Genomic DNA, 19,232 nt, shown 5'->3' with positions numbered 1-19,232 from the left:
GAAGTTTTAAGCACGCGGGGCCCCGTGTAAAAGCGGGGTGGGTACTCCCTCTTTTTCACATTTTTTGAAAAATAATTTGGTCCTAAACAGCGCCTCTATAGTCTGTTCGGAATTCGCTGGATGGTGCGCTGGATAGTGCGCACCTCCACCGCTCCCCACTCGCCCTCCGCGCCTGCAAGCTAGTGCGTAGGCAACCCATCGAGCTGCCGCGTATTCTTACGGACACCCGGTATAGCTATGTATAAATTAGTACATGAACACTCTCTGTGTGGAGAGTGTCACGCGCTCGCTCTTATAAGGGTCTCGTTCTTTCCCGCCGACCCCCTTTTCCCGTCAGCCCGTGGAGGTGGAGGCGAGATAGACGAGAGTCCCGCCGGCGGCAGCCCGGCCCGGCAGCACGGCTTATCGGCCGACAACAGCCTCGTTGTACTACAACAGGGCGGGACACTGCAGCCCGCCCCGCCCCGCCCCGCCAGTTGACGAGGGCGCTCTCTGCATGGAGTTAATCGCCTCTCTGAAAGTCACTTCGCCCTTCGCGTCCTTCGCTGCTGCAGCCCCCGCTTTACACTGCCGGGCTGGGCCGCCATGTACTTTGCACTAACGACTTTATTGTGCACCACATGCTGGGTGTAACAATTCAAAAAAATTTGTAAGCTAAAGAAAAGTAATGGCTCATTTCAATAAGAGACTAAACGTTGTTGGTTACGCAAGATAAAAGTCGTTCAAGGATGGCTTCTGGCGCCAAATTTGTTCCAGCTCCAGCTAAGCGTGTTTAATTGTTTACTTCAACTTTGATTAAGAGACGTTAAATTGCTTCGAGGTAACGAGCCCCACCCGAAAGGGAGAGAAGCTGTCAGTCGAGCCAAACACCGGCCTGCGGCAACAGCAGCCAAGATGGAATCGCCGTGATAACCACGTTTGGATTGGGGCGGGGGGGGGGGGGTCTCCCAGGCCTTATCAGGAAAATAATGAAAAGCAAGCAGCGAGCGGGGGAGGGGGGGGCTCTCATCGGGGAGGAGGAGGAAGAGACAGACAGGTCGGGGAAAGCGTGTGGGGGAGGAGAGGGGCAGGAGCCATCATTGCAGACACAAACTGTCTGTGTCCTCACGCACGAGACAGCACGACGGCGAAGACCCCTCTGCCCCCTTCTCCCCTCTCCTCCTTTCCCAAAGCTGTCGAACTCCTCTCCTTCCTCGTGGCCGCTGGTCGCTCGCTGGCGTCTCTTCCGCCCCGGCCGCGCGTCCCCCAGGACAGGAGGGTATATAGCAGGCGGCCCCCCGCCCCGCAGCGCCGCACCCGGCCCTCGCTGTCACTTTGACGGATCAGCTTAGCCCACGTCCCTCTCGAATGCGTGGCGGGACGGGGTGGCGTGGGGTGAGGCGGGTTGGCCCCGGGAGGTCTTTTCATTTTATCTCGACGCCGCTCGCGCCAAATACCACTTGGCAGCCGTCACCCCGCCCCGGGCCCGGGGCCCCGGGCCGTGTGGGGTCGTGGCGCGCCCGCGGGACCCGCTCTCGTGGGGCCCTTTGGGGCGTCCCGCGCCGCGGATGGGGGACCCGCCGAGGGACCCGCCGAGGGACCCGCCAAAGGGAAAGGGCGGAAGGGCGATTTCATATATGAAACAGGAAACGTCCCAACGTCGCGGGGGCGTCTCGTCGCGCTGGCAGCTGGAGTCGTACGGCTGTATCTCGCTGAGAGAAAAGGAGAGGGGGTCAGAGGTCAGGAGTAAGCGGGGCGAGCGCGGGGACTTTCAAAGGCTGTGCCTAGACGATAAATGGGCCAATGATAAGGACTGGAATCTCGGGACGCAGGGGTGGAGGGGGAGGGAGGAAAGGAGGCGGAAGGAGGCGGAGGGGCGCCTCTCAGACGGACGCGCCGCTTCAGTCTGACGACAAGCGACTGGGACGGGACGCGGCCACGCTCTCCAGCGGAATGAAAAAACTTTTAGCGCTTCTGAATGTCAATGTGACGAGCGCGGAGGGGCCGCCTCTGCTGCCGCCGCTGCCGCTGCCGCCCGCGCCAAGGCCGGACAATGATGGGGGACTTGTTGTCGTGGCGGAATATCATTTTGGCTCAAGTTTGGCGATTACTCCCGCAATCCGCGCGCGCTCTTGCGTCCGGGCGGCTATTTGCATACATTGAATTTCATTGCAGGGGTGCACCCCCCCCCCCTCTCCTGAAGCAGGCCCTGGAGCTGGCCCTGTCCCTCCTCTGCACTGCTGCCCACGGCGAGCAGAGTGGAGCCAGAGCCTCTCTACTTCCGCGCGCATCACCGCACGTGTGCACGGCCTGGAATTAATTAAGGAAATTCGAGAGACTGTTCAAAATAGCTGTGGTGGTAAACTTTCGTCGTCTGTATAAAGCATCTCCCAGAATGTGTAAAGATTTTCCGGGTTTAAAAATGGGAGGGTAAAGCAGCAGTAGAAGCTGCAGGAATATTATGTGAGCGGCGCAATATACTTTCTCTCTTGGGTCGAAGTGTAGGTGACGCCCCACACGTGTCCGACTAATATACGTATGGTGCTGGTGAGTACCGCTCACTCCGTTGGCTCGCTATCACGCCCTTTGACCGCTCCCAATAAAGCGGAGCCGAGAGCGGAGCGCTGAGCCCCGCGGCCCTGCCCGCTACTAAGCGCTGCCTGCCCCGCTCCTCGCGGCCCGACGCGCCGCAAGGATCCGTTTACTTAGGCGGCTGGTATCTACTTTGCGTGTGTCGGGGATGTGAGGGGGGGGGGGGGGTAGTGTATCAATATGAGGGGTACATTTGCACACTGCCGCGTACATACACACACAAGAGAGGAGGAGAGCGCAATGCTCCCGACCTCGCCGCCGACTCCCTCATGCTTGCTCACCACCCAGCACGCCCCCCCCCCCCCCCAACTTGCAAGCTGCATTCTGCAAAGATGCTTCGCAATGGTGACTTGAATGCTTTTTACACGACAAGTAAAGGATTTGACAGTGTGTGGGTACGAAGTACGTTTTTTTAACCGGCTCCAGACGGCAGCTCAGCGACGCGGCCCAGCCTAAGCATCAGAACAGCACTGTTCTGGTGGCCTGAGACACGGTCCTTTAGTCCTGACTGCCCGCTAAATTACAAAATCGGTACGTACTAGCACTCTCTCTCCCCCCGCTTATTCGGCCCTTCTGCGCTGCGCTGCCTTTCAGTGCCACAATGCCGACAGGAGCGACTCGTGGTGATGTGGCGCGATAGTGTGGCGTGCGATAATCGACCCCGACTAATGGCCGCCAGTTGTGTTGTGGGAAAAGGGAAGTGGGGGGGGGGGGGGGGGGGCGCGCAGGCGAGCAGCTCAGCTCATCTCGGGGCTCAAATATTGACAACGCCTCATTGGCTGCTTGATCCAGTGCGGCACAAAGCGTCGCTCGTTTACTGACCCTCACGCCTGCTGGGTCAGTACCGTCAGTGTCAGTATGCCGGAGTCTCGCGATCGCATCCCAGTCAGAAAGCGTGTGACTTTTTCCAGATCGATTTCTTTGATATTCCTTTTCTGAGATGCTAGTAAAGTTGCGTACACGCACCTTTGCTGCGCTGTTCGATGCGGGGGCTCGCCGTCGCGCCGCGCCGGCGCCGCTCGCCGGAGCAACAGCCCGAGCCGTGCCGCGCCCGAGTCCGCGCGAGCGATAAGCGCCCGCGAGGTAGGCAACCCCTCCTGCCGGGCGCCCCGCTGCTCTGCGGGACGGCATCCCTCTGGTTCGCGGGCGCTCCGCCAGGTCTCTCTGTGGCCATTCATTTTCCATTTTCCATGACGAGGAACCTCATAGTTTTGTCAGGGTGGCCGCAGGAATTTATTTTTTTTATGCCCTGCGCGGTTTCTCCTTGGACCCTCCTGGACCACTGCGGGGGCGCTGGGCGTGGAGGTCCCTGACGACGGGGTGGGGCGGGGCGGGGCGGCTGAGCCCCAGGGGCCTCGGTTTATGATGGAGCAGCGGGCCACGCTCAGAGCAGGAGGGACAGGAGTAAGGTGGTGGAGGTGGAGCAGGGGTCTGGCAGGTATGGGCTCACAGGGCTGGGAAGGGCCGAGATCCCTTCGCCAGAGGGCCGGCCCTGGCCCCTGCAGTAACACAGTAGCACTGCAGGTGGCGCCCAGCCCCGCCCCGCCCCGCCCCGCGTGTACTTAGAGCACCTTGAGTGCTCCTGGCCGGGCCTCCCGCCGGGCCTGTCGCCCCATTACCTGTTCGAGACACTGCAAAGGAAATTATTTGTCGAGGTAAAAAACGATGCTGTTTGGGCCCCTTTTTATTTTTCTGACTCTTTGGCCGAGCGCTTTGTGTTTTCCTTGCAAGCTGGCCTGCTGCGCCTTTATTAAACATGCCAAACTGTTTTCTTTTTGCTCTCATGGTTTGACCCGAAGGCTTTTGACCGCCGTTTTTCTGCGTTGAGGCACAGTACTTTCTGTCCTGAGATTAAATATTCGCGTAATGAACAAAGTTATTCCTCTTCTTCTTTTGTATGAAAATATCCGCGAAGTCCGCAGGCAGTTCAGACGTTTACTTCCTTTTAACACTTTTTTCACGTCTTCCCACAATCCCGTTTCCATCGTGAGACGCATTTTGAAAAATTAAATTTCCCTTTTTCTATTTTTTTTAAATGGTGTGTATCTGTCTTGATTTTTTTGCAGTGGATGCGGAGCCAACGCAGCCCGAGCCCATAGGCGAGTCCGGACGGTGTAGACACAAGGAGAAGAGCCGGCCGAGGCCCCCATAGGAGGCTCGGGGCCCAGCAGCCCAGCGCGCCGGGGAAGCCCCGAGGTGAGAAGGGCCCGCCCCGCCCGGCTTTACACCGGCGCCACCCGAGGCGCGGCTACAGCGGCCATTTAGGCGTAATAACGTGGGAACCACAGCCTGCCCGTGAGACCCCGCCCGCCCGGCCCCAAGCCTCACGTCTGCACGACGATAATTTGTATTGTCGCTATTTGGTGGCGCGGACAGCTGGAGCCGTAATAATGAATCGAACCTACGTCGTTATCGGCGACACCTGTTTGGACTCGCCCCCCCCCCTCCTTTTCCTCTAGTTTGCACCTACATGACCACCAGTGATTTAATTGCGAGCGAAATGCCACCCCTGTGACGGGACTGCCGCGCACGAGGTGTATAGACTAGGGATCGTCCAGAAAGTACGTGCGCTTTTCTTAGATTCGCACGGTGAAAACTGTTGTCCAAGGACCATCGGGACGATTCAAGGACGCCCCATGCAATTTTTCCTATCCCGTCTTTAAATCCTTCCGATGGTCCTTGTATGTCAAGGAGCAGTTTTCTTCACCGTGCGTACGGCACAAGGACAGGAGCTCGACGCCTGCGAAAACCATCGTAGGCCACCAAGCAGTGCACGCGTGTCCAGATTCAGTCGGCGACGAGCTCAGCGCCTGTGAGACTCGGGGTAGGCCAGCCCGCACTACTTGCATGCACTGCAGGCAAGAGTTTGCCTACCGAACAGGCGCTACGAGAGCTTCCATCGGCTGAACTGGGCAGGTTTCGAGACGGCAAATGACGGACGTACTGTATGCATGCTCCGCTAGTCACCGCCCGCGACGCCGCGCTCTCGGTGATTCACCTCCGTAAAGCCGTGAGTGTGTGTGTGCGCGCGTGTGTGTGTGTGTGTGTGTGTGTGCATTTGCCCGTGGTGCAGCGCGTTCTATCGGCGAGCCAGAGATTCTTATCATAAGCTGGCAGACGGGTGCTTGTTATTCCACCCTCACCCCCACCCTCCCTCCTCCCCCCTCCCGCAACTCTAACTCGATAGCATTTTTAACGCACGCTTTTGCTCTGTTTGCACTCCTCCCCCTCCCCTGCAAGGAATTTTATTTGGCCGTTTGTCGGCCGTTTGCCAGCATGACTGCATTCCTCGCAATCGCGTGGAAAAAGTCAATACTGCGACAGTCACGTGACGCGCGGCTTGGAGGCGCCGCTTTGCGCCGAGCACGGCACGGCAAAGGAGCGCGAAAAAAATAAATGCAGGTCGAGGGGTGTATTTTTGCGCTAATTTTCCTTGTTGGGCCGTTTGGAGGCAAGCAGCAGGCGCCGTGACATGGCCGGGATAATCAAAGGGCGAACGGTAAAAGCATCTGTCACGCCGAGCAGGCTGTCGTTTCTTTGGTTTGCGGTGATTGCTTCCTGACTCGTATTTTTTGTTGTTTTTTTAGGTCCTTTTTTACTCCTTGGCGGGAGTGAATGTTTTGAAATATCACCCACTCCCTCTCTGCTGGTGAAGGCAGGCTGGAAACCTTTACAGCATTCAGTTTAGAAAATGCTGGAGGCTTGAACTCCCCGTTTGCAAATAACAGTTTGCAAATAAAAGTTTTCAACCTCGATTCAGGTTGTACATTTTGTTACACTTCAGGGCTGGAATGTCGGAACCGCAAAGCGTGGCCTCGTCACGCCAATCCCTCGCTCCGGCCCGGCGCCGCGGCGGTGACCAAGGCAAAGGAGCGCGGCGGCAAGTCGGTCACGTCGGTCTGGCCCGCCGCGCCCAGAGCGACGTGCCCTGCGGCGCCGCGGCCGCGACACGCCGACACAAAGGCCGTGCGCGTGCACGTCGTCCCGGGTCTGCCTCGGAGAGGAAACAGGGAAGGAGGGCGAGCGGTAGGGATGTTTTGTAGTCATAGGAAGAGTCACAGTGTGGACCTCGCCTCGCATGCGGAACCAGCGCAGGCCGAAGGAGGTGCCCCGCCGCCCCCCACCCCCGCTTAGCCGCGGTGCCCGAGACTCGCGCCCTCGAGTACATCAGAGGTTTAGGTTTGCCCGATAATCTTCCGTGAACAGTTTCTGCGCACGAAGTTCGTCTGCGTAATCCCCCCCCCCCCCCAAATCCACACTCTGCAGATGATGCAACGCGACCCGGAAGTGGAGACAGCCCCGTTTCCGCTTCCGGTCCGCCGGCTCGCGGCAGCAGCGGCCCGACGGTCACCTCGTTTTGCACTCACCGCGCGTGTTCCATCAACAGGGCAGCGGCCGTGCAGCCGGTGTCATCCGCTGCGGGACGCGATGCGCTGCGCGGCACTGCGCGGGGCGGGGCGGCGCGAGGCGGTCCTGGCCGGTGCGACACGACGCGACACGATGCGGAGCGGAGCGGCGCTACGGCTGCACCCCCAGGCCTGTCGCTCCGGTGCGGCGTCCTCCCGCCAACTGGCGACTGGCGACCCGACCCCGCAGGTCCTGGAGGCCCCCCCACCCCCCACCCCGCGGGGCGGCCGGCCGATGCGGGCGGCGGCGCGGGTGGGCTGGGCAGGGTGCGCTCTATCTGGACGCAGCCAGGGGGTGGGGGTGGCTCGGGGGGTGGCCCCCCTCGGCCCCTTTGCGCTATGCCACCGCGCACCGCGTGCGGCTGCGTGGCAGAGTAGCGCTCCCGCCCCGCGCCGGCTCCTTGTCGCACCCCCAGGCACCCCGACGAGCCCCGCCCGCGACCCTCGCGGATGCCACCCCGTTGGGGAGGGGTGGAGTGCGGTGGCGTCACCGGGTGGGCCTGGGTCCCCGCCTGGTTACTCAACGCTCCGCCAGGGCGCGCCAGCCTAGTGGCGCCAGCAGGCGGCAGCAGGCGCCAGCCCCCTGCTGCGACGCAAGGGAAGTTCCACTAGGTGGCTGGAGTGGCATGATCAGTCAGTCTATGGCTTACTCAGACTAGGAAATCCTCAAACCTTCTTTCCAGTTTTGTAAAGCCACCAATCGCTCTAGTTTTTAAATTGTTGGGCATCTTACTTCGCGTAATTTTTCCTTCCTGGCTTGATGGGTGTTAGTTGTCGACGCGAACGGAGAAAAGGAAAAGGGAGAGGGAATGGGGGCAGGCCCCTCCTGTGTCTACACGATACTCCCTGTATGACCTGACTTGTTCTTAACTTGTTATTTTTTGTTGTTCCGCTGTCGGCGCAATCGGACAATGTCCAATGCAAAGCGGAACATGTAGGGGTAGGGGTGGGATATCGGCAAATAGTAACGGCAATCGCTAGCGCGCTGGGAGAACAGGAAACGTTAAGAGAAACAATGACAAATGTTGGTTGCAGTACTGCAGTAGCGTTCTGCTCTTTAAAAAGAAAAAACAACAACAACTGACAGAGTCACAATCACAACCTCGTTTTTGAAAAATTTAGATAATGCTTGACAGAGCACTATTAACTTTACAGAAAACATATTGCTTCCATAGTTATGTTTTTTCCAGACATTTGACTAACAACAGACGTCTTTATAAAAATACAAATTTTCAAAAAAGCAAACTGTTTTCATACACTGAAATTACAAAATATATGTATTGCTTGAAATGAAAATAGTAAACATGATGCTGTTTCTGGCTTCACAATTACACCGTAACTCTATTTTTTTTTTAAAGGCAGCTTGAGATTCATCTTCTAGGGAGTTACATTGGCTATTATTGGCTACCAAAGCAACTCTCTTTTATTGGCCATTCTGTTACCAATATCTCAAGATACAATATATACACACACCTAGAACTTAAATGCAGTCTTCAAAGAAAAGGAAGACAACCCCTCAAGGAGCTACTTTGTTCCTGAACACTTTGTCAGTTCCTACAAGTGTTTTGTGGCAGTGCTATGTCTTTTTTTATAGTAAGACAAAAATTGGAGTGGCACACTTTTACATACAAGAAACCTTGTACAAGTAATAAAAATGTCTTTCAAGACAGTTTAACGACTGGAAATACAATAAATGCCTAAATTTCAGTTAAATTAGGTCCCAGGCATGACCTGCTACCACGCTGTTTGATGTTGTTTTAGAGATCTAATATTTATAAGAAAATAAAGCTGGCAAGTACATGAAGAGTACCTGAAGCCCCAAAATCCACAATTTTAGTGGACACAATTGTGCACCTTCGATGGAACAGCTGGCGTGAGATCAGAACTGAGAGTACAGTAACACAGATGTACTACTTAAGTCAGTAGCACAAAATACTGTCAAAACAAAATTTCCGTCTATTACAAAATCGCATGGGCCACGGCCATGCAACAAAAAAAAATTACTACTATCTTAAAATATTTACACAAGTTTGTTTAAGAGAATAATGTCTTCCATGTTCTACAGGTTAACACACAATCAGATATATTGCCAAAGTTTTTAAGTTGCATGAAATCAATTTGCGCAATAGGCACACATTATTGACCCAAAAATCAACATCATCTATATGTAACAACCAATGCATTTCACTATGAGTGTTGAAAATATGTCTGATACAAAATACCAAGAAATGAGGAGGAAAACCAAGCAAAAGTACTCCACCAAAGTGCAAATCCAAGAACTCCACGAGACACTTCAATGGTAAAAACCTGGAGAGAAATAAGAGAAAATTAAATTAAAATACTGAACAATTCTTTTATAAATCATATGACAAGAAAGTGAAGAACTGCTGAGATACACACTTGTTTCAATGAATCCAATGCAAGTGTGAACTGTCTAGCTGATTGCATGATAGTGGTGGCATCATCAGTCGCAGTAGGACTAGAATACAAAAGAGCAGGACTTTCAAAAGGTACTGAAACTCCACTCCATGTAAAACCCCCTGGAGAAAAATTATTAGAGTTTATAGAGTGTCTGCTGGTCATCATATTTTTGAAGTAGTCTTAACACAGTGTTAAAAAAAAAAAAAACTCACCCAGTACTTTGAAGAGAAAAGCAAAAAATAGACAACAGAAAATGGGAATAACATACTGAAGTGTAACAACACACAAATAAAAGAAAACACTGGCAATCTGTAAAATTAAAACATAAATGTCATTAAAAATTGATGAATATACTTTTAAAAAAAGGATATGATGATTTGATTGTCCAACATTATTGCGGGTACCTTCTCTTGAAGTTCACGGTTTGTGATTCTTCCTGCTTCCTTCCTTTGCTCTTGAACTCTTTGGTAAGCCATATTCAAATAGGCTTGCAAATAAATTGGCATGAGAAAGAGGCGATGAAGTGCTACAACAATAACAGCTACTAAGCGCATGCTGTCAAACGCACCATCAGTCATTCTGAAAGAAAATATTCTAAATTAGGGAAGTTCTTCTTCTTGTATTTAAAATATTATTCTATTTTAGACTTACAGAGGTGCAGTCATGCCAGAAAAAATTCTCGCAGTCAGGTAATCTCTACAAACGGGCTTGACCCACAGAAGCACTAGAAGAAAAGGTGAAGCAAAGCTGACATTGAGCAAAAATCGCTTAATTCGGTTGACTTCATAATATCTGAAAATGAAGAGTGTCATTAGTAGCAATATCATTGAAGATAAAGAAAACTAAATTGAAACTGTCAAGAGAAGAGTGGAAACAAACTTGAGAAGGTCATAATGCATTCGTGCTGCCCTGAACCCAGGGAAGATGAAAATTCCACCAATAAATCCACACCATAGGGCTAAGAAAAACTTTAATACAAGTTTTGATGCTGGTCCACTACAAAAAAATATAAATGTTATTTTAAAAGGTTTTCAAGTAACTTTCCAAAGTTCACCTTGCAATTCAAACTTACGAGGATTGCAATCCCTGACTACCAAGGAACCTTGCTGCACTGGTATTGAAACTTTGGTAGGCTGTTTCTAAACCAGATTCTAAATTGCGTTCATCCACTACCATGACCATCATTGCAATCAGTAGGTATGCAAATGCAGCCACTATGACAGTAGAACGCTCACCAACTGATTGTTCTCCCTTGAAATACTGAACAGTCAAACTTACCAGAACTTTTCTGAAAATTTATGTAAGGAAAGGATCACAATGACAGGGTATGTACTATTATTTACATTGATTATTCTCCATAACAAAGTGAAGACAAATGGTGAAAAGGATACGTTGCAAAGCCGAGCACTAGCATACACCAAACAGTAGAAAGATTTACTTCATCTTTGATTGGATAAAAGCCATGATAAACCTGTTTAAGTATATGCAAGAAAAACAGTTAGCTTAATTAACCAAAATTAGATAGATAGATAGTTCTAAATTCACTCACCTCGGACATCAAAAACACAAAGCCTGCATACAGAGCAAAGTCTACAACCCATTGATATTCGGAATAGAAACGTAAATGGACAACATCCAGGGGTGAGACTTTTGTACTCTCCAACTGATAATAACAACAATAATTAAGAATTAATTCAGGTCTGTACAAAATTATCACAGCAATTAGTTTTCTTGGGGCAGGCCACTTACAGGGACATCGAGACTTCTGGGTATCCTAAACACATCACCATTTTCAAGCTTGCTTCCCTTCTTTCCTTTTGATTTTTCTTTAGTAACTTTAGGGATACCCGCAAGCTGTCTTAACTCGCTGTCTGTTGGATATAGATAGCGAACCAACCTAAAATAATAGCAGGAGTGAAAAAATGTTCAAAAGGAACCATGTTAACGTGGAACAGGGAAGTACTTACCCAGTAGAGCAGAGAAGCCATCGAGCTAATGAGAAGAATGAGCCCAGTTTTTGAAACACGCTGACCATGATCAAAGTGATGACCATTTGAGCACCGAGAAGAGCCTGGATGATTAGAAGCGACTATTAGACAAACTATGACTTTCATAAAGAGTGGCTGTCAATATAATCTGCACTAGCGTTAAAAAAAAATTATCAAGCATACAACGACAATTTATTAGAGCAACCTAAAAGACACAAGTTATTTTCACTCTATCCACATGTGGAATTCTATTATATATCTTATGTATTTTTTTTTTAATATTTTAAAAATATGAATTTTACGTTTACTTAAAAATCAAAATGTAAAAAAAACTATCAATAAATTTCAAGCAATAGAGCCAAAATGTCTCAAAACAGTAAATTTACTTGTTCAAAATTTAGGTTAGCAGTTGTGTTTGCAACTGACTGTGCCATCCCTTTTTCTCAAAATGAATGGATGTCGATGCCCTTTTCCAAAGTGAATCAACCAGAATAATTACCATTTTGATTTTTCCCTACTATCCGTCTGTAGCAAAATAAAATTAAGATTCCATATAAGTTGTGCCGGGTACAGCAGACAGAGCAACGGCCCAGCAGACGCTCTTGTCTATTTCCGTAGCAGTCGCAGAGACCCAGCAGCAGCAACCCCCGGCCCCAGTGACACCATTGCCTCCGTTGTTAGACCTAGTTTGAAAACAGTTACGTCCTCCGTCCTCTCTAGACAAATTAGACAAACGACGGCCAGTTTCGTGTGTCCTGTTTTCTGACCCTAAACACAAGAGCAGCAGCAGACAGCAGACGCTGCGGACTGCAGACGTCCGGCAAGATGAGATGAGAAACTTAACGTCAGCAGAAAATGGGAGTGGGAGGTTCCCCAAATACAAAATCAATGTACATCTGTCCACAAAGAATGAAAACAACTGGTTGGAGTTTCGGCTGCTGCAAGCTGGCTGTTGTGATTCTGTGTCAATGTGATGTTGAGTTTTGTAGAAATTTAGCTTGTCTTGACGTTCAGAGCGAGTCTGAGAGACCATGCTCACAAACGAGTGTTGCCCTCAATGTGGACGAGAAGCAGATTCCAGCCGTGTTCGTCTCGTAAGAGACTCATGTGGCCACAAGAAATGTCGAGAGTGTCTGTTGTCGGATGAGGCTAGCTGTTTGTTATGCTCTAGTTATACTCCAGTGTACACAGAGCTAAAACCTGCTCATGGCTGTCAGAGTAGGCCAATCGAACCCGTTCTCTCTACGGCTCCCTCTGAAACAGTGCCTACCCCAATTCTACTAACTCAAGAAATTCCGACAACCCAGGAAGATACCCTCACTTTGAGTCAGCCACCAGATCACTGTACCAATCCCAACACCCAAGATTGTACTCAACCTGAAGATGCAGAGGAAAATACTGACGATAGTTCCTCCAAGAATTTTTCCGTCAAAAAACTACCAACATTTGGTCTGAAAGATCACATTGTCTTCACTCCAGGTATTGAACCATAGTCTTATGTCTTGTTTGCTTCACTAAATACTCAATTTTTGATACTTAAATTGTTTTACTTCTTTCCACAGGGAATCCTCCAAAGTATACCTGTAAAAAGTGTGACAAGTCTTATAATAACAGAAAAGCAGCACGCTATCATAATTATTGTGGGGCATCTAATACAGAAAAGCCTCACACATGTGATGAATGTGGACTAGGATTTATTACTAAAGGACATTTAGTTTATCATATTAAATCTCACACAGGTTCTTCCTTAATATGTTATTTGAATAGTTAACCAATGTGCAAGTAAGCATTAACTAATTCATTCTCTCTCTTTGAAGGATCTCTTCCATTCACATGTAGTACTTGTGGCAAAGGGTTCAAACAACAGTCAAAACTAAATCGGCATTACAAGTCCCATGAAGGTAAATGTGAACATTATGTTAAATGAATTTATTGACTATGGTAACTTACTCCACCATTGTTTCTCGGGCAGCATCTGAAAAACCTTTTAAATGTGACAAGTGTGAAAAAGCTTTCAGTACTAAACAAATTCTGAAAGATCATATGCTTTCTCATGCACAAGGTCATTTTGTGACCTGCCCAATATGCTCGAAGAAACTAAGCAGTCAGTCATGTCTTCGTAAACACAAAAAGCTACATGCAGGTAACAACATTGTTAAGTTGTGCTGTTATTTTAAACCATTACCTGGTATGATGTATAATATTATTACTGCTTGTGCTTTGTGCAGATCCTATTCATAAGTGTAAGGATTGTGGTAAAAAGTTTCCTGTTAAATGGAGCCTCGATGTACATCAGAAAACACATCAAAGGGAACGCAAGTTTAAGTGCAAAGAGTGCCCCAAAGCTTTCAAGATACTCAGTGATCTTAAACGGCATGGTTTTGTACATCAAGGTTACTGTCTTGTCTATTTCTCAAATCGTTTCATTTACTGAACCATTTGTTTAAATTTGGCCTATTGTTTCTCTTTTTAGAAGATGGAGAGTGGGAATGTAAAACATGTCAGCTTATCTTTAGGAGGAGAGATAATCTTGTTCGACATCTGAAAAATATACACCCAGAGGTTCCTGTAAATGAGTCAATGAGGCAGCGTAATGGAAAAGATGATGATGATGATGAGGATGAGCCTGATAAATCTGAAGAAAGCTGTGCTATGAGTTCTACAGCATTTTCTCATGCTGTTAGTGTGATTCGAGCTGTACCAGTCATTCAGAAGGTATAGCACTAAGATCTTTTCGTTACTTAAGTAGTATTCAGATTAATTATTCAATCTTAATTGTAAGTAGTTTTATTGCCTTCCTATTGGTTTTCCACTTCTTTGCTAATTTGTTTCAATCTATTTCCAGGCTAAGGCTAGATCCTTTATTACTCAGGAGACTGAATTGGTCGCTCACAATAGACTTGATGTTAATGCTGTCCAATCAACACAACAGACAAGGCAGAATTTCCAACGTCAAAGTGTTGTTTGTCATTCTGATTCTAGGGGTGTTGTGCGTCATGGAAGTGCTTCCTGTGAAAGTACCTATAGAATGGATGATTGTACACCAAGAAATTATGAATCATCTGTTGAGGTGTCCCAACCTCCAGCCTCAAGGGGAAGCTCAACTGTTGATTGTGACGACTCAGTGGTTCAAAACAATGTTATTCAAAGACCAAGAGTTATAGTAGCTATGGACAACTAACTGTGATATTATTAAATACCCTTAACACAAAATATTTAAAGTTGTGATTTTACACATTAGATCTTTACTGTTCTATTTTATGGTCATTATAATGATTTGAAATGTTTGTTTTGTAAAGTGAATTTTAATAGGTAAATTGATTTTGACGTACAACTTTGTTTAATAGGAAAAAATATATGTCTTCGATAACCACAGATATAAACTCAGAGAAAAAATAAATGAAATTAGAAAGTGAAATTGAAGTTCAAACATAATATTATGAACATCACAATCTATCATGTTCATCTCTTCTTGCCCTTTTTCTTTCCTCCCGCATTGGATTGCTGTTGACTTTGTTCTGATCCACTAGGTTTATTAGCTCTGCTTTTCAACTTAGGTATTGTGTCACCAAGATAAAAGAGCAATGAATCACCTGAAACCAAATTCAAATATGTAAGCACCAATTTTAAGTATTGCAAACCGTAAATTAAAGTAATCTTCATTCACAGACTTACGTGTGGGGTATAAACTGTTAAAGGGAGTGCCATCGTCATTCTTTAATTGCACTCGAATGCGCCCTCTGAACAAAAGCTCTTTGCTAGGTTCCCGGCTGTACAATTTGTTTTCAACTCCCACCTACGACAGAATGAAATTGGAGCTAACAGTTAGAACGATACAAGTTTCTTGACTTGACTTGACAATAAAAACCATTCTTAAGAAAAACTTGCCTTCATGCCAGCAGCTACAAGCACATCGCGAATTTCTTGATGAGTTGGATTTTCAACTGCCTTTTCCTTAGGGACCTTGCGACCTTGTGCCAAAGTCTTCTTGGAGTTAATGTAAGCTGGATAAATACAGATCCATCTGGGAAGAGAATCAACGAAATACTAATCAAATGAAATGACATAACAGAGCCAAGTAAAATAGTAATCCGGTTAACAATGGGAGGTTATGTTGTAGGTGCCAGATGTTAAACTTCAATCTGTTCAAGGGAACGACCACACTAACTAGCAAATGAAGAGTCCTTGATATATAAAAAAGTAAATAGAAAAAAGAAATGCCAGGCACGGAATATTTTACCTTTCTCTGTCACTATGCAACTTGCTTTTCACGTTTGTTGCCATCTTTCACACCGAACTCGTCTGTTTTTTTTTCCGTCTGTCCCCTGATGATGCGGTGTTTGCAAGTTGCCTATCCTCTGGTGCAAATAAGTGAAGAGCAATTATTTGCAGATATGCAAAAAACATAAGAACATGAAAACCCCAGAAGCGCGTTTCCAAAACAGATCATTCACCTCAATCAAAAAATGTGAATTTAATAAATGTCTCACTTGGATGCAATAAAAATGTAATTTGCAGTTTCAGAAAGTACCAAAGTCATCAAATATTCGTCTAACACCAACGAGTAAGTTTTGTATGTGTTGGCTAAAATCCACACTTGCTGACCTATCGGACAGAATCGTGGCTTTTTGGAATACACCCATAGTTGTGACGTGAATATCAGAAGAAAGTTTTATGTCGGCACTTTTTCTTGTCTCCTAATTTTCTTCAACATTTTGTGTGTTTTGGTGTCTGAATTCTGTAAAATAGTCCTGAACTGTTATGTTCAACTCAACATGTCGGTGAAAGTGGGCTGTCGTGAACCACAACCCACAGAAAATTAGCAGGTTCTTCGTCCATCTGTGAGTGTTGAACAGAAGTCACTTATTATTTTTAAGCCTAACCTCTATAATGTCTTGTCACTACTTTTGTCAGCCACGCATTTCCGTTAATGTTGAGATTTATGTTAAAGCGTTTAATGTCTGAACCATACAGAAAACGCTTTTAAAAGTGTGTGTGCATGGGTTATGGTCTCAGTCTGCTGATATTGCTGTACATAAAGTATCCATCAGTACTGTCCCCATTACTGTGTTTATCAATCAAGAGTCACAGTTTTATACTTCCTGAACTGTCTAGACCTTATTGCTTCCCTTATGGTACTCTAGAAGCAGGAATAGTTTCCCATGTACTCAGTTCTCTGTAATAATTGTTCAAATATTAGCCCTGTCAGTGATTGCATTGTAAACACAAGTAGTCCATCAGTTGTTTTGCAGTTATCCTCTTGATCTGTTAAATCATACAAATCTTTCAGTCTTTACTCAGTCTAATCATCACTCTGATAGTGGATTGTACTCAAGAGACCTGTCTTAAACAAATGAAAAGATTGTTCTACTTCCATCAACTTTGCAATAGATTGCAATTATATCAAGTAAATTGATTTTAAGAAATGTTTTGTTTTGTGGACGCAATGAACAGAGAGACTATGACGGAGTGTTGTCAATGAATATTATGTGAGTGTGATTAGGGACTGCATGTTGCTTGTGGGTGTTCCAGGGTTGCTTGTTGCTTTTTTCTGAGCTGCAGTCATGTCGGATCCTTACTGGGTCAAAACTGGTGGATTGGGGGCACCTTATTACAGCATGGCACCACCGGCCCATCAGGTATGGCATGTTTCATGTTCCTCCAGAATTGTATGTAATGATTAAACGATTGGGATGTATCTTTAAGATGAATTTTAGTTGCCTCCATTCTAATGTCCCACTGTTTGATTCTTGTTACTAGCAAACTCATCAGATGTCCCAGCAACAAGTGCCGCCACAGCAACAGTTGCACAATCAGCAATTGCCTCCGCAGCAACCACAGCACCATCAGCAGTATCAGAACATGAGCTGGAACAGTAACACCCCAAAGGCCTCTGTGGACTCTTGGGGTTCTTGGCATAATCAACCACAGGCACCTCCATCAACTAATAATGCAGCACAGGTTGAAACCATAAAAACAAATAAATGACCTTGTTTATGTTTTGAATCTGTGTGATTTGTTCTCCGAAATTGCAATTAATCAATTTTATTTATTTCAGAACTATACTTCATACGATTATTCTCATCAGCCTGTCCATCCTACTCAATCACAAGCGAATGATACTTGGAATTGGGGTGTTGAAGATACTTCCCCAGCTCCTGTCCAACAGCAACCATCTCTTAACAACAACTTGGACCAGTCATTCCAGAATGATACCTCATGGAATTGGTCTGTTGATCAGACTACTTCTCCTCAAAATGCTGCAAACTACTATCAAATGGGATATGGTGGTCAGCATGGATATGTTGACCAGAATCAAACATCTGAAAACCATTTGCCTGTGAATGAGAATCTAAGATATTCTGATGGAAATATTGAACAGACTATACAGCATGACTTGTCCAATGTAGGTCAGTTTACAAAATTAGAGGAAGAGTTTAAGACTGAACCACCAGTAGGGATTTCTGAAAGGTATGAGGACCAACTTGAACCAGCTATGAGTGAGACCAGTAAAAATAGTATGACACCTCAGTGGTCAATTGAAAGTCAAGTCAGTCAAGATTCAGATGATATTTCCTCCAGCCTAGGACACACTGGAGGAATTTCTCCTACATCAACCAGTCAAGCTAAATCTGAAGATTCAGCTCAGCGTGGTTTTGGGTCTGCAAGTGATGCTCAAAATCTATGGGAAGACACAGAAGATGATGAGGATGCAATCGAAAAAAATTCTCTGCTGGACCACATGCAAGATTCAAATACAGCTCAAGTGGACTCTCATAGCAATCTTAACCTTGATGAAACCATCAGTGCTTTAGAAAATTTAAATGTAACATTAGAAACCTCCCAAACCTCCAATGCACCTGCCCGTGAATCTTCATTACCTCCTTATTCTAATGTTCTTGGCTCAACTTCTGATTCATCTCTTGGATCCTCTCTTCCTGGAAGCCAATTTTCTAATATGTCGCCTATAGGAGGACCATTGAGTACCCATCCTACTGGTCCTCCAGCTGGTATGCCCCCATCCTCTGGAGGTCCTCCATCTGGAATACCCCCATCCTCTGGAGGTCCTCCATCTGGAATACCACCATCAAGTATGGCTCCTCCCACCCTAGTGGCATCAGTTGGAGGAAATCCTTATTCGGTAAACCGGTCCGGCCTGAATCACAAGTCAGCCAACAAATTGTTTCCTAATGCTACAATGTCAAGGCAGCTGTTTGCACCTCCATTACAATCAGGCAATGTTATTGAAAATAACAAATCAAATAGTGAAACTTTGGCTAATAGCAATTTGATGGACAATCAGCTTGGTCCTGTAGAAAATAGATCTCAGGAGCCTCCAGCTGGGCAGGTTTGTCTCCCCTTAAACTTTTCTATCTATTATTTTTCATTAGCTTGCTTTCAACAATAATGTCTTTATGAAATACAGGAAACTGGCGGCTCTACAATTCCAAGCTCTCAAACTCCACCTTTATGGCAGGCTCAAGAAAACCACGACATTGCCCCAAGATTTGGTCTTGATCGTAATCAATATCTGGAAACTGGTCAACTTACTTCGCAAACATCTGAAGAAGAAAATGCTCCCCCTCCTGGCTTGCACAGACTTGTGACTGGACAATTAACTGAACAAGACTCTCAGTTAGAGGTATATCTTCTCTCAAAATATTTTTTGTGTATTCTTTCAGACATCTCAGGAGCTGACTAAACCCTCTTTCTGGTTGCAGGTTTCAACCCCTCCCCCTGGACTCGATCGTATGGTACCAGGTCAAGTAACTGAGCGAGAAGGCTTGCGCATGGTACCAGGCCGAATGGAAGATGATGACGACGATGACGATGATGATGATATTGA

At 46.9% G+C, this 19,232-nt stretch overlaps 4 protein-coding genes across 5 annotated transcripts in view; 2 read left to right on the top strand and 2 right to left on the bottom strand.

Annotated features, from left to right (window-relative positions):
- Positions 1-8,000: 8,000 nt before the first annotated feature.
- LOC113215867 (transmembrane protein 161B) lies at positions 8,001-12,169 on the bottom strand. Its single transcript, XM_026435557.2, has 12 exons — positions 11,886-12,169; positions 11,366-11,469; positions 11,148-11,295; positions 10,948-11,061; positions 10,790-10,869; positions 10,471-10,686; positions 10,278-10,394; positions 10,050-10,190; positions 9,803-9,977; positions 9,611-9,707; positions 9,378-9,517; positions 8,001-9,284 (listed from the first exon to the last, which is right to left on the bottom strand). The coding sequence occupies exons 1-12, from the start codon at positions 11,886-11,888 to the stop codon at positions 9,165-9,167; spliced, it is 1,455 nt and encodes a 484-aa protein (XP_026291342.1). The 5' UTR covers positions 11,889-12,169; the 3' UTR covers positions 8,001-9,164.
- A 94-nt stretch (positions 12,170-12,263) lies between these two features.
- Positions 12,264-14,804, top strand: LOC113215774 (oocyte zinc finger protein XlCOF6). Of its 2 annotated transcripts, none has more exons than XM_052274638.1 (7): positions 12,264-12,865; positions 12,949-13,125; positions 13,204-13,287; positions 13,359-13,529; positions 13,615-13,779; positions 13,863-14,101; positions 14,232-14,804. In XM_052274638.1, exons 1-7 carry the CDS (start codon positions 12,418-12,420, stop codon positions 14,565-14,567), a joined length of 1,620 nt encoding a protein of 539 aa, XP_052130598.1. In that variant the 5' UTR covers positions 12,264-12,417; the 3' UTR covers positions 14,568-14,804. The 2 variants fall into 2 exon arrangements, with proteins under 2 accessions (XP_052130598.1, XP_026291255.1); XM_026435470.2 differs by having other exon boundaries at positions 13,860-14,101.
- LOC113216043 (signal recognition particle 19 kDa protein) lies at positions 14,672-15,767 on the bottom strand. Its single transcript, XM_026435774.2, has 4 exons — positions 15,627-15,767; positions 15,275-15,410; positions 15,062-15,182; positions 14,672-14,979 (listed from the first exon to the last, which is right to left on the bottom strand). The coding sequence occupies exons 1-4, from the start codon at positions 15,668-15,670 to the stop codon at positions 14,849-14,851; spliced, it is 432 nt and encodes a 143-aa protein (XP_026291559.1). The 5' UTR covers positions 15,671-15,767; the 3' UTR covers positions 14,672-14,848.
- A 240-nt stretch (positions 15,768-16,007) lies between these two features.
- Positions 16,008-19,232, top strand: part of LOC113215394 (uncharacterized) — a gene marked incomplete in the record, with an annotated part of 27,063 nt that continues 23,838 nt past the window's right edge. Inside the window, 6 exon segments of the mRNA XM_052274637.1 lie at positions 16,008-16,227; positions 16,919-17,025; positions 17,147-17,347; positions 17,445-18,734; positions 18,813-19,028; positions 19,108-19,147. Coding sequence (XP_052130597.1) covers positions 16,951-17,025; positions 17,147-17,347; positions 17,445-18,734; positions 18,813-19,028; positions 19,108-19,147 — 1,822 coding nt within the window.

Source organism: Frankliniella occidentalis, unplaced genomic scaffold (genome assembly GCF_000697945.3).
Source record: "Frankliniella occidentalis isolate FOCC.00 unplaced genomic scaffold, Focc_3.1 Scaffold420, whole genome shotgun sequence".
Classification (NCBI taxonomy): Eukaryota; Metazoa; Arthropoda; class Insecta; order Thysanoptera; family Thripidae; genus Frankliniella; species Frankliniella occidentalis.
The sequence above is the reverse complement of the archived record's forward strand: the minus strand, read 5'-3'. Positions and strand labels throughout refer to the sequence as shown.

Excerpts from the sequence above, each read along its gene's own strand:
- LOC113215867 (XM_026435557.2), bottom strand. Across the intron at positions 11,062-11,147 it reads CCAGAAGTCTCGATGTCCCT|TTGGAGAGTACAAAAGTCTC; the intron begins GTAAGTGGCCTG and ends TGTTATTATCAG. Across the intron at positions 9,978-10,049 it reads TCTGGCATGACTGCACCTCT|AATGACTGATGGTGCGTTTG; the intron begins GTAAGTCTAAAA and ends ATTTTCTTTCAG.
- LOC113215774 (XM_026435470.2), top strand. The coding sequence starts at position 12,418 with ATGCTCACAAACGAGTGTTGCCCTCAATGTGGACGAGAAGCAGATTCC. Across the intron at positions 13,780-13,859 it reads GCATGGTTTTGTACATCAAG|AAGATGGAGAGTGGGAATGT; the intron begins GTTACTGTCTTG and ends TTCTCTTTTTAG. Across the intron at positions 14,102-14,231 it reads CTGTACCAGTCATTCAGAAG|GCTAAGGCTAGATCCTTTAT; the intron begins GTATAGCACTAA and ends ATCTATTTCCAG.
- LOC113216043 (XM_026435774.2), bottom strand. The coding sequence starts at position 15,670 with ATGGCAACAAACGTGAAAAGCAAGTTGCATAGTGACAGAGAAAG. Across the intron at positions 15,411-15,626 it reads TTGCATAGTGACAGAGAAAG|ATGGATCTGTATTTATCCAG; the intron begins GTAAAATATTCC and ends TTCTCTTCCCAG. Across the intron at positions 15,183-15,274 it reads TTGTAGCTGCTGGCATGAAG|GTGGGAGTTGAAAACAAATT; the intron begins GCAAGTTTTTCT and ends ATTCTGTCGTAG.